The sequence below is a fragment of the Chionomys nivalis genome, chromosome 17, assembly GCF_950005125.1.
Source record: "Chionomys nivalis chromosome 17, mChiNiv1.1, whole genome shotgun sequence".
In the NCBI taxonomy this organism is placed as follows: domain Eukaryota; kingdom Metazoa; phylum Chordata; class Mammalia; order Rodentia; family Cricetidae; genus Chionomys; species Chionomys nivalis.
In genome coordinates this window covers 45,911,234-45,926,811 of record NC_080102.1, presented here as the reverse complement: position 1 = coordinate 45,926,811, position 15,578 = coordinate 45,911,234, and the positions used below count along the sequence as shown (strand labels likewise).

General features: G+C 52.9%; 1 protein-coding gene across 5 annotated transcripts; it reads right to left on the bottom strand.

Moving 5' to 3' along the window:
* Positions 1 to 623: 623 nt before the first annotated feature.
* Trabd (TraB domain containing) lies at positions 624 to 11,265 on the bottom strand. 5 transcript variants are annotated; one of them, XM_057792400.1, is made up of 10 exons: positions 10,719 to 11,265; positions 6,445 to 6,509; positions 6,082 to 6,160; positions 5,404 to 5,570; positions 4,932 to 5,072; positions 2,785 to 2,895; positions 2,547 to 2,686; positions 2,248 to 2,420; positions 2,058 to 2,169; positions 624 to 1,957 (listed from the first exon to the last, which is right to left on the bottom strand). In XM_057792400.1, exons 1-10 carry the CDS (start codon positions 10,783 to 10,785, stop codon positions 1,780 to 1,782), a joined length of 1,233 nt encoding a protein of 410 aa, XP_057648383.1. In that variant the 5' UTR covers positions 10,786 to 11,265; the 3' UTR covers positions 624 to 1,779. The 5 variants fall into 5 exon arrangements, with proteins under 5 accessions (XP_057648383.1, XP_057648385.1, XP_057648386.1 ...); XM_057792402.1 differs by having other exon boundaries at positions 10,882 to 11,265; XM_057792403.1 differs by having other exon boundaries at positions 10,930 to 11,265.
* Between the last annotated feature and the right edge of the window lie 4,313 nt (positions 11,266 to 15,578).

Sequence of the window (15,578 nt, the reverse complement as noted above, 5' to 3'; positions counted from 1 at the left end):
CCTATTAGCCTCACACAGAAGACTTTGAGCATGGACAAATGCACACTCCTTCCTGGCTGTGTTACTTCATTTCAGCCACTGACAATTCACATCTGGAACTTTTCCTGGGGTCACAGTGGGCTTCTAAAACTGCAACGAACCTAGCTCTGCTCCTGGAGCTGTGTGATTACACTAGTGAATTTGCCCTCCCTTCTACACTGGAGGCAGGATGCTGTGTATGTAGACTTTTTCTGTAACAATAGGCTTTAGCACCTCAGCCCTGGCCAGAGGATCTGTGTTGTTGCTGCTGCCACTAACATGGACTTCAGTGGCTACCTTCGGGGTCTACCTTGCTCTAGCCAAGAAATGATGTATTCCCTCTCCCGTTTGCAAGGCAGTCCTGAAGCATGAACCAGAGGGTATACAGGTGCTGAATACATGCACTTGGCTGGCACACAGATAACCTTGCTAGGCACTAGTGAGCACCAGCCTGTATACTTTGCTGAGGTGGATAGTATGTACTCTGGGATGTAGGAGTACCTCTATGCATCCTGCAGACCTGGGGGCAGATGACAAAAGAGGAAGTCAGTCCCCATCACCTGAGTCCCATTTCCATACACTTCACAAAACGGGAACTTCCAAAATTAAAATTTATTTCTCTTTCTAGGGAATGAATCCACAAGTGTGAGACAGAAGTATACAGCCCAACCAGCCCTGTATCCCCTGCCCAGCTCAGTGTTTCATATTATTTGGCAGTCAGCACAAGGAAAATCAGAGTGGTCTTGGTCTTGCTAGGCTGTGCAGTATGCCAGGAGCCACACCTGTATACATGAATGGCTGGGTGTGCACAAGCCAACCATGGTCCTCGGTTTGTGGCCCAGAGTGGGTCCACTACTGTCCACAGTGCAGTCTGGGCATCCCACCTGTGCACAGGAATCAGGCCAAGCCCCTCCTAGCACCAAGGGCAGCCAGAGAAGTAGGCTGATACCTGAGGCAGCCCCATGCCACACTGAGCTGTACTGGAGTCTAGCAAAGGCTGACCTGGACACCCAAGCTGACTCTCTGACATACACTGCCCACTTGGGGCACACAAATACAAATAAAAAGACTTCTTTGTCCTCGCTGGATTTAAGGCTTGATTTCCTGATATTTGCTTCAGTTTGTTTTTTCTTTGACGTCAAAATTACCTGAGTAAAAACTTTTTTGATATTAAAAAACAAAAACCAAACCACAGACTCTCTGCAGGCAGAGATGCAGCTGGCAATGCCGCATGCATGTCCAGGCCAGCCAAAGGCCTGACACACCCACAGGAAGGAGCTGCATGGACACCCAGCTCCCCAAATTGGCCGGCCCCAAACCCACAGTGAGATGCACTCGGGGCCAGATGCTCCTGCCGGCCAGAGCACAAGGCACAGTGAGGTAGGTAGAGCAACAGCTTGCCAGGCCCACCCTGGGGTTAGGTGTGGGGCACCTCAGTGCCTCCCCTCAGCATCTGGCCCTTTTGGAGTTAGGCCACCGGGTCCTGACACTGTGGACGGCCCTGACACCCATGGGTGGCCCCTACAAAGTGTGTGTGGGGCTGCTGGGAAGCCTGAGCTCAGACAATTAAATATTCTTTATTTGGGAGGGCTAGGCATGGGGAAGGTAGGGTAAGCCTGGCCTAAGCCCCCATAGGGGGTGGCTTGGATGCATCTGCACCCAGGGACATCCCCGGACAGGTGGTGCCAGCTCCTTGGGAGCACCAGATGTGATGCAGAGGAGTAGAGCCCCGGGGTGTGGTCTCTTCTTTGTATGGTCCTCCTACCGGCCTGGCCGGGCCTCGCTCACCCTCTGGAGGCAGAACTGCGCAGCAGGCAGTGATAGGACCAGGTTCATGGTTCGACGGCCCATCCAGTAAAGACTGTAGCCCAGCAGGCCAAAGAAGGCAGCCTTCACAGCCACCCGGGACACTCTGCCAGAGATGGACGGAGGGGGAACTCTGTGGGAGGGAGAGGTGTGGTAGGCCTGGCTGGAACATGTATGGGTCACCACCACGTGCAGCTGCAGAGACTGCTGGGTGAGGTGGGGAGGGCACTCACGTCATGATCTCCTGGATGTTGAGGTCGGTACTCCAGTTCTTCTCAATGCCAGGCACATGACCCATGCCAACGACACCCACAACCACAGATGGGACACACTTCCTGGGCTCAGCTGTCGAGGGAGGGCAAAAGTCAGTGGGAGGCACAGAGGTATTATCTTGGGGAGTTCCCACCCTGGCCTGTCCATCACCATCAGAGGCGCGGGGAAGCTCAAGGCGCCGTGCAGCCTGCCGCAGCATATACGTCAAATAGATATCACGCTCTGAGACAATGGTTCGGTGCAAGTCAGGAAACTCCCCGATCATCTCTGCCATCATCTGCTCCAACAGGTCCTTCTGCTTGCAGCGCTCTACATCGTCTTTGCTGAGGGCAGAGGGCATGAGCTCAGACTGTGGGGATGAAGGCATGGGACGTCTTGTGTTGCTGACTCAGGGCAGGGACCAGAGCAGGTGTGGACTGTGCCAGGAACAGGCCAGGAGGCTGTCCTACCTGATGGGGTCTGACAGGAAGCACAGGCCCCAGGCCAGCTTGACCTTCTGCCAGAAGGAGAGTGCAGCAATGGCCCTCTTAAAGGTGACAGGGATGGGCCGGTCACCCAAGTGGAATTTGCAGAACGGTACCTTGCTGGCCTGAGGTAGATGCTGAATGTTAGAACTTGTAATGCCGTGGGTAGCTGCCACCAGCCCCCCACCGAGGCATCCACAAATCCCCTAAGCCTAGCACCCACCTCCTTGAAGGCTTCCCTGAACTCGCCACCAGGAGCCATGCCTAACTGCTCAGTGATGTGGGCTGACACCTTCAGCAGCAGCATCTGCATGAGTCCAGACATGAGCCCATTCTGTAGGAAGAGGAACACAGTGAGCAAGGCAAAGCAGTATGAAGACAGCAGCGTGTCCTTGAGCTACGCCCCTTCCAGTAGCCAGGGACAGGCCATCCTGGCTCATGAGGAGGTTCAGACAACAGCAGGTCATCTTGGCTTCAAGAATCAATCAAATGTGTTTTCCCTGACAATTATTATTATTATTATTTTTTTAATGATGGTCGAATATGTTAAGACTACCTGACCAGATGTCTGAGGCACAGGTTGGTCCTGAGCAAACAGGCTGGAGTCCAGCACCTACAAGGGAGCCTGAGTATTCACCACCTCCACCTGTGGAGGGCAACATGAATGCCTGGCATTCACAGTGACACCGGCTGCCTCTGGTCTGGCCAGGTTGGCTGGGCCCTGAGGTGGGTCAGTATGCTGAGATTCCCCGCTGCATGGCTAAGACAGGTGGCCTTTCTTTAGGAAAGGTCACCCCGTGAGCTGCTGCATAGACTGTCTACTCTGTACCTTTCTTGATTCAGGAGAGTGCACTGTAACCTGGTGATAATTTATCCTACAGGAGTGTCCTTACCTATCTGACCTGGGGGACAGGCTGCAAAGTCTAAGCTATGAGACTTAGGTGGAAGGATCTTTTTTTTTAAAAAAAGTTTTTCATGACAGGGTTTCTCAATAGCTATGGATCTAGTCCTGGAACTCACTCTGTAGCCCAGGCTGGCCTCAAACTCACAGAGATCCCCTCTGCCTCCCAAGTGCTGGGATTAAAGGCATGTGCCACCACCACCTGGCTTGTCTGTTTTTTAGACTGTAGTCCTGGCAGGCCTGGAACTTGCTTTGAAGACAGGCTAGCCTTGAACTCACAGAAATCCACCTGCCTCCCAAGTGCTGTGATTAACGCTGTTGCCACCATGCGCATCCTGGGGTTATGGGTCAGGTAGTACCAACTGACTACTGGAGGAACTAGAGCTGATGGGGTCAGAGTGCCCATAAGGCCAACCCACAATAAAAACTGGACACCAGGACAGTAGCCTCCTGGTGGCACCACCTGTGTATGCTATCATATACTGTTGCTGGGAAGACTAAGTGCCACGTGAGACTCTTTGAGGGGACAAGGGGCAGCAGGTGCCAGCCTCCCCACTTTGTTGACCTTTACCTAGGCCCTCACCGATGGGCCCAGACAGTTGTACGGCTCTTCTTCTAGTGGAGTATGGAACCCTCTGTTGTAAGGAGGGTCCACGGGGGTTGGGGACAGGAACAACACACGACTGGTATTAAAACCACACCTGGTCGGGCAGCGGTGGTGCACGCCTTTAATCCCAGCACTCAGGAGGCAGAGGCAGGCGGAGCTCTGTGAATTCTAGGCCAGCCTTGTTTACAGAGCAAGTTCTAGAACAGGTTCCAAAAGCCACAGAGAAACCAACCTGTCTCAAAACAAACAAACAAACAAACAAAAAACCAACCAAACCAAAATAAAACAAAAACAAACAAACAAACCCCCACACCTGACTACATGGTGACTTCTTTAACAGGGTATCCAGTAAAGGTTTATGGTGACAGCCCTCATCTGGGAGACTCCAGGGTGAAAAGTGCTCAGGATGTCTGGGGACACTCACTTGAGACTTTAACACCTGTTTCCTTCAAGTAAGAGGAGGTGCGCTGCAGCTGGGGCAGGACATGCTGGTGCCCTCTGAAAACCAAGCTCACAAGGATGTGCTACTAGGTGTTGCTTCTCTTAGCCCTGCAGGGCTGGGGCAATGTGGAAGGGTCATACAGCAATGTGCTGGGCCAATGCTCAGACCCACCACTGCAGCTTAGTGAAACAGGTCCCTGTCTTGTGAAGGAGCCTCATCCATCTCCTCTTCCAGCCTCTATCCTCCTCTGGGTGAGCAGGCTTGTCCCAGGGTACTACTGCAATGACCAGGAGGCTGGCCCAGCGAGGAGTCTGCCTGTCATCGGCTCAAAGGAGACTCTGGGCTCTACAGAGAAGGGAGCAGCTTCAGGTCTCTATGTAGACCTGGCACCCAGAGTTCACGGGATGCTCGTGCGCGCACCTGCCTGACAGCCTGCTGCAGCTTTTCCAGGCTGACCTCCTTGGCCTCTCGCAGCAGCGTTTTCTCGTCCATCTTCAGCATGGACACACGGTACTGACAGAGCTCCACAACTACCACGTCAGGCTGCACCTCCCGGATAGTCTGTAAAGCAAGGCCACACTCCAATAGACCCATCCTCTTAGTAGTTCCACACTGGACAAGGAAGCCCACACCAGGGAACAGCCAGTGCTAACAGCCTGTGTGGCTTCAGTGACAAATTCTAGAGAAAAAGCAACCAAAGAAAGCTGTGAGACAGCTTTACTTGTTAAAAATGAAGATGCATAAGGCTTGAGCTGTGCAGCAGGAAACACTACTTGTCACTCCTGGGGACTCTGGAGCTAGAAGCGCCTGCTGCAGTTCTTGTCTGGTTGCCCCGGCCCGAGTCCCTGGGGTGCAGACTGGCAGATGCAGTGCTAAAAGGGCAAGCGCTCACCTTCACTACATCCCGCTTGCTGTCATCACTGAAGTGAGCAGTGCCCACCACATATACCCTGCTCCCATCCTCGGCCACCAGCTGGGTCACAGTACGTGGAAGGTTGGGCCGCGCACGCCGCCGCTTCAGTTTCATCTCCAGGAGCAAGTTGAAGGCATCCACATCAGCTGCAACAACAGCAAAGGCCATGTGGGCTACGGCCTGATGCCAGGGCAATCGCCTATATACCGGCTACAGACCCGTTCCAGGCCCTCAGTGAGAACTGACTCCCATGGGGCAAAGAATCTCTGGCAGGCAGTGCCCTCCACACAACCGGCTTACCCAGACGACCAGACAAGCCACCTGTGAGCAGAGTGCTATCTGAGGGGCCTGGGCAGGAGTTCTCTACTCACCCTCAACTAGACCCAAACTGTCATAGGACAGTGCTGTGGATGGGGAAGGGGAGGTGACCATGTGCCCTGAAAGTGTCTCAGTCACGAATATAGCTGGACTCAGGGGAAGCAGAGGGTCTGTGCAGGTATAAGTTGGCAGCCAATTTTAGGGTCTTTCAGGGCACCTGAGTGCAGTGAGGGTCCCTGCTGCTTTTACTCCCTCCCTACAGCTGGGCAGGCCACTGATAGTCCCAGTCCCTCCCTGGGACCCAGCACTGTGTCTATACCAAGTCCTGAAGAAACATACAGATGTTTTGAGGGTCTCCAGAAAGCACCCTTGGCACTGATTCCGAGGCCCCTGATGTTACCACGGGTTCCATATCAGCCTGCAGAGGGAGAGTTCAAGTAAGTGTTCAAATACCTGGGCCCCACCGCACAGGTCAGGCACACTTCAGACCATTGCCTCAGGTCTAACCCATGGAGGTACTGCTGGCTGGACTCCAAAAACACTAGTTATATCAAGTTAGGTTTCTGCAGAGAAGCAACTAAAGGGACCCAAGATACCCACACCAGGACCCTCACCCTACTGTGAGCAGCACCAAGAGATGTTGCTGGACTTGGGAAAAGGGTTGTTTAGAAAGATGCTCCATCAGCCTCCAGCTTCCCTTACCTCTTGAGCTGGCTTCTCCTCTCCCTCCATGGCAGGACAGCAGTTTCCTGATTGATGCAGGATGCCTGAGGAATACAGACATAGTTCTTACCTGGGGCCCCAGAGGCAGGATTAGGGATTACTGTGGCAAAAGGACTGGGTCCATGCTATTTGAGGTCTAGGGTTCTTTTGGGATGTGCCAGACTGATGAGTGGCCAGCAGCCTCCTTGAGCAACGTATGGATGGCTCCATGTAGGGAAGTCCCTGGCACACGGGCTACAACCCACAAAGGTGCAAACATAGTGAAGCTAACCTGCATCTCTCTGAGGAGTTGTACTAGCTCCTCTGGGGTTATTGTAGGACACAGTGCTGTGGCTGCTATCCCCATGCTGGGAACCCCAGAGTCTTTTGAGAAAGCCACTTCAAGGAAACCCTCCATTCTTTTTATAACGATGGCCACAACCATTTGGCTATGAGCCAGATGGAAGACTAAGCAAGAAGACAGCATCCTGAGGAGCCAAGATAATTTTTCCAGTTTAAAAGACAAAGAAACCTAACATGGAAGAAACTGCATCAGAAACTTGACAAGGGGTAGTATCCTGGTAATCCCAGTCCATGGCATTGTGGTTCCTTACTGTGTCACTGGGAGCCCCAGGGTCGGGGGCCCAGCGTGCCAGATGGCACAGAGAGAAGAGTAACACACTGTCCAAAGGGGACAAAGGCAGCTCCAAACTATGGCCTAGCAAGGTCAACAGACTTCCTGTATGTGCCAGTGGTCTGATGCCACCGACCAGGCAGATATATGTATGTATGTATATGTATATGTATATGTGTATATATATATATATATATATATATATATATATATATATATATATATAGTCTTTATGTGACTGTATGTGTACATGGGTTTGGGTGCCAGTGGGGGACAGAAGGGACAGATTAATCTGGAGCTGGAGTTACAGGTGGTTGTGAGGTACTGATGTAAGTGTTGAGAACTGGACTTGGGTCCTCTGCAAGAACAGTATGGTACTCTTTATCTGCTGAGCCATCTCTCCAGTTACCCCTCCCAACTATATAGTCTTAGTAAAAACATGTAAAGGTATTTCAATTCCATGCTGCTGGGTTTCATGAATTATAGACGCTATTTCCTCAAACAAAATAAAATCATCAATCGTAATGTACATGTTACTTATAAACATTATATTTGTTTTATATATGTTGGCTTAACAAAGTGTGTGTGTGTGAATCCAAATATGTAAACATTCACAGGATCTGAGCACTCAGGGCAGAAGCACTTAGCGGACACAATGGTCCTGGCTGGAGAAAGCCTTTAAAAACGACAAACCTATTGGAAAAACCTGACCCTGGGCACAGTAATGTTTTCAAGAATTTTTATTATTACCAAATATGTATATTTGTGTGCCTGTGTGTTTTGTGGACATGGGTACAGTACCCAACACATACCAAACAACAGCTCTTCTAAGAGCAGTACTTATGGGGAACAGTGGTACACACCTTTAACCCCAGCACCCAGGAGGCAGAGGCAGGTGGATCTCTGAGTTCAAGGCCAGTCTGGTCTACAAGGCGAGTTCCAGGACAGCTAGAGCTACACAGAGAAACACTGCCCCCCCCCAAAAAAAAAGCAGTACATGTTCTCACCTCCTGGTTTTGTAATGTTTTTAATGTTTAGAATTCTAGTTTTCCTTCAGCTACAGCAAGAAAGGGTGATTCTGCTTTGGTGTGTTTGAGTACTGAGGGAAATGTGCCCTGGAAGGAGCTGGGTCAGAATGGGGAGATGGTAAGATGACAACGGTCCCCACAGACCCTGGGGACTTTCTGGGCTCACTTTGACCTACCACTTTTATCTGCACACTTCTTGGAACTTTCAGTTCCCCACCTTACAGTCTCCTCTAGTCCTGCTGATAAATGTGATTCAGGGGTCTCTCTGGGTGTAATCAAACCTCTAATGCTGTGGTCAATATTAAAATGAGGGCAGGAAAGAGGAACTGGAGCAGGGCCAGTAAGGGTTACAAGGTAGAGGGCAGCAGAGACCCTGAGACAGCCTCTGAAACCATGTGCTCCTGGCCTTATGGAGCTTCCGGCTGTTCTAGGGGCAAGCAGAGTTTATCATACTGCTCTGCCCTGGGGTCCCCCTTCTCCCTAGTCTGGAGCCTATCCTAAAATGCACCCTAGACATTTTATATAAAGGTTAGCACATCTGGGAAGAGTCATTGCTGGCTCAGGGCCTGGGCACAGCCAGGACTACACTAGACCCCACAGCATCTGCTCATAGTTTCACCATACGGCTCTCTTTTCATTAACAGAATAAAAACCTTCAAAGAAACAGGAATGGGGAGATGTGCTGGGCCAGCTTGGGAGACTTTGCCTTCCAGGACAGTGTAGGGACTGTCCCTCTCACTCCATGGAACCCCAGGCAGGGGTGGGGAGTGTAACCCAAACAGCGACCAACAGTGAAGGAGATGATCACCCGTGGTCTGGTTGAACATATGGAAGCAAACCAGTAGTACTAACAGCAGCACCAGGCTGCTGAAGCAAGAAATGAAAACTTAAAACATCTTGCGTAAGTGGGAGGGCCAGCCGGAGCAGCAGCAAATGGGAAAGGACCACATCATCTCTGCCTGCCCTGCCCTTTAAGAGGTGGGGCGGTTGCAGGCTTGCAGTTAGCTTGGTAGGTCAACCCTTCAAAGCTCGCCTAGGGTGCCTCTGAGCCTTTGAAGAGTATGGAGGCCACCAAAGCTGGAATACTGGCTCAAGATAGCTGTGGAGAGTCTCTGGCTGGTCCATAGCAGGGCTGATTTCACCTCCAGTCACCTCCAATCGTGTGGTAGGTGGAGGAGCCCACAGGCTGGTCAAGAGCCAAGCTCTGACACCCAAACACAGCACCAGGGCCCCTTGTGGCTCCCAGGCAGAGCAATGCCAGCAGGCAAGAAGGCCATTGACAGCTTCCCCCCACCCCTGGCCAGAAGCCTGCCACTATCAAATCCACACATTTTCCAATCCTTTGGTTTCCTGGCTCTCAGATGCAATATTATTAGGACACTAATACCTCCCTCTCTCTGCTATTTCTGACTGAGCAACCGAGACAGACCCCCATTTTCACACTCACCAAACATCCAGTCACCGAACCAGGACTACGCTTGCCATGTGTGCTTTCCAGACATACTCAAGCCGCAAGAAGTGACCTCCCACTGTCCAAACTTCCCAGGGAACAAATCTCTTCATAAATCCCCAGTAGTTAGCAGTTTCTAGATCTATTCCTGGCCAAGACCACACTGTAAACTTTTACAGGGTAAAGTCAGAGAGCTGGTCAATCGGGCCTCCAACCAGCTCTCCTTGCTGAGCAGGACTGGGAGATGCTGTTCCAGGCCTGCTACCAACCAGGCAAGATGCTTCTATATGTCAAACACCCGAACTTTTAGCATCTGCTACATTTCGAGGGGAGCTAGGCTTAGATTTTTGAAAATTCACAGCCGTCTATGGCTTTAAGAGCAAAAACGCTGGCTCAAAGGGCAGGAAAGGCCGATTCATGTCAGGGCTCACAGGGAGACAGTGCGCTGGCATACTAGCTCAAAGTACCAGAGGTTCTGCATTGAATGCAGAGCCATTTCAGACAGGCTCCCCACCTGCCCAGCCTGGGTCCTATTAATACAAACTAAATGTATCCTCTTACCGAAATCATACACTGAAAACCTGCGCCTCAAAGTAATGACATCAATAGGCAGAGGTTTTAAGGGGTGACTGGATTCAGATGAGGCCATAAGGAAGATCCCATGATGGGACTGGTGTCCTTGTAAGAGACACTAAGCAGCCGCAAGAACACAATGAGAAGGGGCCTCTAGGAGCCGGGTAGCTGTCAATCAGCAACCCAAAAAGATTAGCATTCGTCCTTAGACTCAGTCTCTAAAAGTACGAGAAACAGACGTTTGTTAAATTTCCCGATCCACAAAACCCCATCACCACCCTGAGCTGACACACCCATCCTCCTCTTCAATCTCTGAAAACCTGCTTCTCCGACGACCACGATCAGGTGGACTACTAGACAAGCCTTCATTGCCTGCTCAGAGAACCAAGAAAGAAAGAAGTAACAGGGTGCCTAAAAGCCCTGACCGCCTCTTGTTCGTTTCTGAAGCCTGGGCACTACCGGACCCAAGAAAACCTGCTGCAGCAAGACATATTTTACCCAAGTGTGGCCGAGCTGAGGGCCGGAAGAGGAAACACACCGGAGGTGAAGAAGCCTTAGCCAGTTCTCCCGGGACCTAGTTTCTGTTCACCTGGAGACAGATGCCCTGTAGGGGCCTGCAGGCTCCTGGAGCCGTCCACTCTGCCAGAGCCTGGCATCCTGCCCACAGTACCACGGCCACCGCAAGACGAGCCTTCTTAGAGAGGCAAGAGAGGGAGGCCCGGGGACCGCAGAGTCTCGTCAGACTAGCGAACCTGCAGCCCCTTCGCTGGAGGAGCACGGAAGCTTGGAGACGAGCTCACTTCTAAAGAAGCTCTTGACGTCCCAAAGCCAGCAGTGCGCTTCTGAGCGTCCGGGTTGTTTCTGGGACTCGCGATCCCAAGAAAATCTACACCGTCTTGCGTCAGCCTGACCCGGTGGGACGCGTGCCCCTGGTCGGTCTCCGTAGTCCCCACCTGCAGCTCGCGCCCTCCCGCACGCGCCTTCCAGGCGCGACCAGTCCCCGCCCGCCCGGCCAGGCCACGGCGTACCGAGCGAGGCGGCGGCGCTCCTCAGCCGGCCTCCATGCGCGCGCCGCCGGGCTGACGGGGTGGGCCGGGGCGGGGCAGCCGGACGGGCCGGACAGGCCGAGGGTGCGGACCGCACGGCATGCCGGGAAATGCCTCCCCAGGGCCGCGCGCGCGCGAGACCCCGCCCCCGCCGGGTCTAAGCGCAGAGCCCCGCCTACCGGCCTGACACCCCCAGGTCCTAGAGAGCAACCGGGGACACTCTGCGGGGTGCTGGCCTCACAGCCAAGTCTGTGCAATGGGGCTGCGTTCTTTAGGTGTCCACACGGTGGCCTAGCGTTCAGGGAACAGTCCACAGTGCTGGAAAGGGACAGAAACTAGGGATCGTATGATGCGCCCTTATAGCTTCCTTGGAGGACCGCACGCTGCCAGGTGGAGAGGCTCAAGGACAGGACTAAGGAGCAAGAAGCTGGCCAAGTCAGTCATCAAGGCCTTCAGGACCTCGCGAGTTCCGCTGCATATGACCGAGAGAGAGTCTGGAAACTGCGGGGTCTCTGGACGGGCGGGGCCCCAGTGACAGCCTGGCCAGTGCCCAGTATCAGGGTAGCCAGTTTCCGACTGCACTTTGGAACAGGACAGGGGGTGGGGCCAGTTGGCCCACTCAGGCGGGGTCTAAAGGCTGATCCTCCCGCCCAAGGTTGGTGAGTGGATGGGAGAAGCCAGGTGGAGTCAGAGTGGACATTTCTCCGTTTGAGTGCCCCAAGACAAGCTATTGTAGGGGCAAGAGAACGACAACCCAGAGCAGGCCCTGACAGACCTTCCAAACCGGGAGTAAGCTCCGCTCATTTCTCAATTGCCCCATACAACCCTTTCAGACTCCCAAGAGGGGAAAGGTTGTAGCCCTGGCCCTGGTTTTGGAGACCCTGCCTTTGATATTGGTCCTCTGAATGGCCCTTCTAGAACCTCGCTATCGCAAGGGAGTTAGTCCTTTCTGTACCAGGCAGGGTTCCCTTCAGCAGGCTATTAACACAAGAGGTCCACATGGAGATGAGTGGCAGGTATTTGCTGTGTTACTTGTCACCATCTCCCCCATACAGCTTCTTGATCCCCCAAGGGGCCTGGCTTCCAGGTGACCCCTCTGCCTTCCTTGCTCCTTAGTGACACACACCTTTGTTCTGGGGGTCTCGGATCTGTCCCTGTTGATCACGACTTTCATGCCTGTGCTTTGTGGTCACCTCTCCTCTTCTGGCTTCCTCGGCCACATTCGTGCAGCTCAACAGGAGGCAGGGATGGGCTTAGGGCGGAGAGACTGCCAGGCCCTCTCTAACTGGTCACAAGGCACGGTGAGTTTACTGCCCCAGTACCTGTCCTGTCTGGTTGAAAAGCTCAGTGCTAGGCTAGTGCCGGGAAGGGCCTGGATTCCAGTTCTCGTTTGGATGGTTCCCCCTGAGCCTGTCCTTTTCTGCGGGCAGATTATGGTGCCACCTCTTGTTTGCCCTGCCTAGGGAAAGGGGGAAGAAGGCAGAAGACATTAAATGGGGTGACATTTAAAATTAGATGCTGACCCTGAAGTGCTAGAATTCTATTTTGGCTAAGTGGCTGTTGGGGAAGGAAGGTGATGAAAACCAAAGATGCCCTCTAACCTGCTGGTATCTACAGGAGCCAGAAATAGGAAATGGTGTCGGGGGCGGGGGGGCATTTCCAGCCATAACTGGCAGGGAAACTGTGGCAGACTCCCAGCTGGGAGAGCCCAGGTCTCCCCTATATCTTAGACTTTCCTTGGGATAACAGCATGCTAGCTTGGATTCTGCCCTCCAACAACTGCTCCCATGTGCTTTTTGTTCGAGCGGCTTCTGGTCTGCCACGAGGTGAGTGGGTTATTTGTCACAGAGTTGGCCAGATGGGAGGAGGCCGCGTTATTTAGCAGAGCAGCCACTGGATGGGTTTTCTGAGGTGAGTCATACAGGGAGCCAGTGCAGGCGAGGCTTGCTGTGAAAGGGTTCAACGTGGCCAGAGCCACGCAAGAGAAAGGAGCTTTCTGAAGCCACTGTGAGTGCAGAGTGTGGAAGGCTTTCCCGGGTTCCCAGTTAGCTTTAAGGGGTGCCAATAGGAAAGCTCGGGTTTGAGAACAGCAGAGACAAGCTGAGCCAGACAGGTCCCACAGAAGCAGAGCTGGGGAAGAGGCCAGAAAGGGAGCCCGAATTGGCAAGGGGCTCAGCTCAGTGTGACCCCAGGGATCACAATTCTGTCTTCAGATCCTTGGCCATCTGCTTCCAGAAAGGTAGACTAGCTAATGGGAACATGGCACCAGAGGACACTGCTGGGGAGTGAGGGGGGAGTATGCCCAGGACCACCACGTTGTCAGCTGCTGCAGGACACTGACTTGAGCCCCTTCTCCAGAAGCAGCCCCTTGAAGGTCAGCTCCACACAGAAAGACAACCTGTTTACTCATCTTACCAACCTCTTCCAGACAGGACTCTCCTGAGCAGTCCCTCTAGGCTTAATCCAAGAATAGAGGACAGAGTGGCTACTTTATTGGCCTTGGTTCTCCCAAAGAGCACCTGTGGCTCCAATTGGTCCAGCCTCTTCCATGTCTACTTCTGCCCTGTATAAGCTCTGGGACAGCAGTCCCGCCCACTGTCTGGACATTCTATGGCCTTCATGAACAGGGAAACAGGACCTCTGAGGAAAGTAAAACAGCTGGACTTGGTACCACACAGACCAGGAGCTCCCTAGAGTCTCCCCCTCTGAGCCAAGCCCCTGGGTGTTCAGGCTGAGCTGCAGTTGTGGGGAATGGGTAGAAGACATGCAGGGTGCACTAGGTACCACGTGCAGGAAGCAGATGTGAACAGAGAGGGCCAGGGAGCAGGGAAGAAGCCAGCACCCTGAGTTTTGTTTTTGTTACTTTAGCTGCCATGCCAATTTGTGGATGTAGGTCTTCTCCAGGGATGCAAGCAGCCTGGAGGCAGCCCGTTGTTCTCCCAGGGTTCCTTTGGGTCTCAGAAGCCCCTTCCTAGGATGTGTGGAAACGTTGAATGCTACCTGAGACGGTGTCCAGCATTAGCTTAGGGTGGGCTTTCTGAGGACAGTGCATTTTCTATATTATACTGTATGTATTGTTTGTGATTTTGGTTTGACTCTGAGACAGGGTCATACTATGTAGCCCTGGCTGGCCTGGAACTAGTTATGTAGAGGAGGCTGGCCTCAAACTCAGAGAGATCTGCCTGTCTCTTGCCTCCTGAATGCTGGAATGAAATGCTGTGGTACCACACCTGGCTGTCTTCTATACTCTGATCTGCTGACCTGGGAGCTTTGCTGGCTCTGGACAGGTGCCCATCTTCAAAGGCAGGCCACTCCCCAGAGCTGGCAGGTAATACTATGTGCGGTGCCCATCACCACCCCTTCCCCAGTCTGGGCCACTATCCACCTGTTCCCCAAGTCCCTCCAAGGCAGGAATTAGGCACAGTTGTGAGCCCAGAGCCCATGGAAGCTATCCATACTGGATGATCCTGTCTTTCACTTGCCCATAGTGCCTCACCCCGGTGCTCTCTGGTGTATGGCCCTGTGTGATGTGGGGTGTCCCCTCTATTGTCTGTGAGCAACAAACGCCCTTTCTACATCAGACATCTGAGCTGGAGGTGTAACTCAGCGATAGAACATTTGCTTAGCATATGCAAGCTCCGACTGGCGCCTACCATCCCCCCAACTAAATCAGTGGGGGCAGGGGTCCTGTGATCTGTTTTAGCCTTAAGTGGATAATAACAAACCATCTTAAAACAAATAATCTAACCAGAATGTGGTCTCTGCATGGTCAGCATGCGTAGGCTTTGACGGTGGCAGTGGCTGCCGCAGCAGAGGACATGGGAGCATTTTGTCCTGCCCACCTTGGTATTGCCCCATGGCTAGTTAAGGAGCTTCCAGGAGGCAGAACCCAGAGGTGGCTGTCCTGACCTCAACTGACCTCTCCCCTTTGATATACAGTCTATGCCCCCCGATGTCTTATGAATTCCTGACCTTACTTCCTCAGTCACCGGTCTTCAAGGAGTCTCTTGTTCAGACCCACAGGGTCGCCTACCCTGGCCTGCAGGGCATGTGGCTCTTGAGGGTCAGCTTTGCCTCACTGAACCTTGGACCTTCTAATGAACAGGATAAGGGCATCCTGACCACAGTCAGGACCTACCATCCAAGAGCTCTTCCTGGATCCTGCCACCTCTGTGGTCACTGGTCTCTGTGGTCACTTAATGGCCTGGGGCCAAGATGTATGTGGTGGTTTGAAGAGGAATGGCCCCCGTGCGCTGATATATTTGAATGTTTGATTCCCGGCTGGTGGACTGTTGTGGAAGAATCTGGAAATGCGGCCTTGTTGGAGAAGGTATGTCACTGGGGTGGGCTCTGAGGTTTCAAAAGCCAGACCCACTCTCTCCCTGCTTCCTTCCTGCAGATCA

Coding starts and splice junctions, on each gene's coding strand:
- Trabd (XM_057792400.1), bottom strand. CDS start 10,785: ATGCCAGGCTCTGGCAGAGTGGACGGCTCCAGGAGCCTGCAGGCCCCT. Junction 6,161..6,444: donor AGGAGAAGCCAGCTCAAGAG/GTAAGGGAAGCT, acceptor CTCCCTCTGCAG/GCTGATATGGAACCCGTGGT. Junction 2,896..4,931: donor TGCAGCAGGCTGTCAGGCAG/GTGCGCGCACGA, acceptor CTCTTCCTACAG/AATGGGCTCATGTCTGGACT.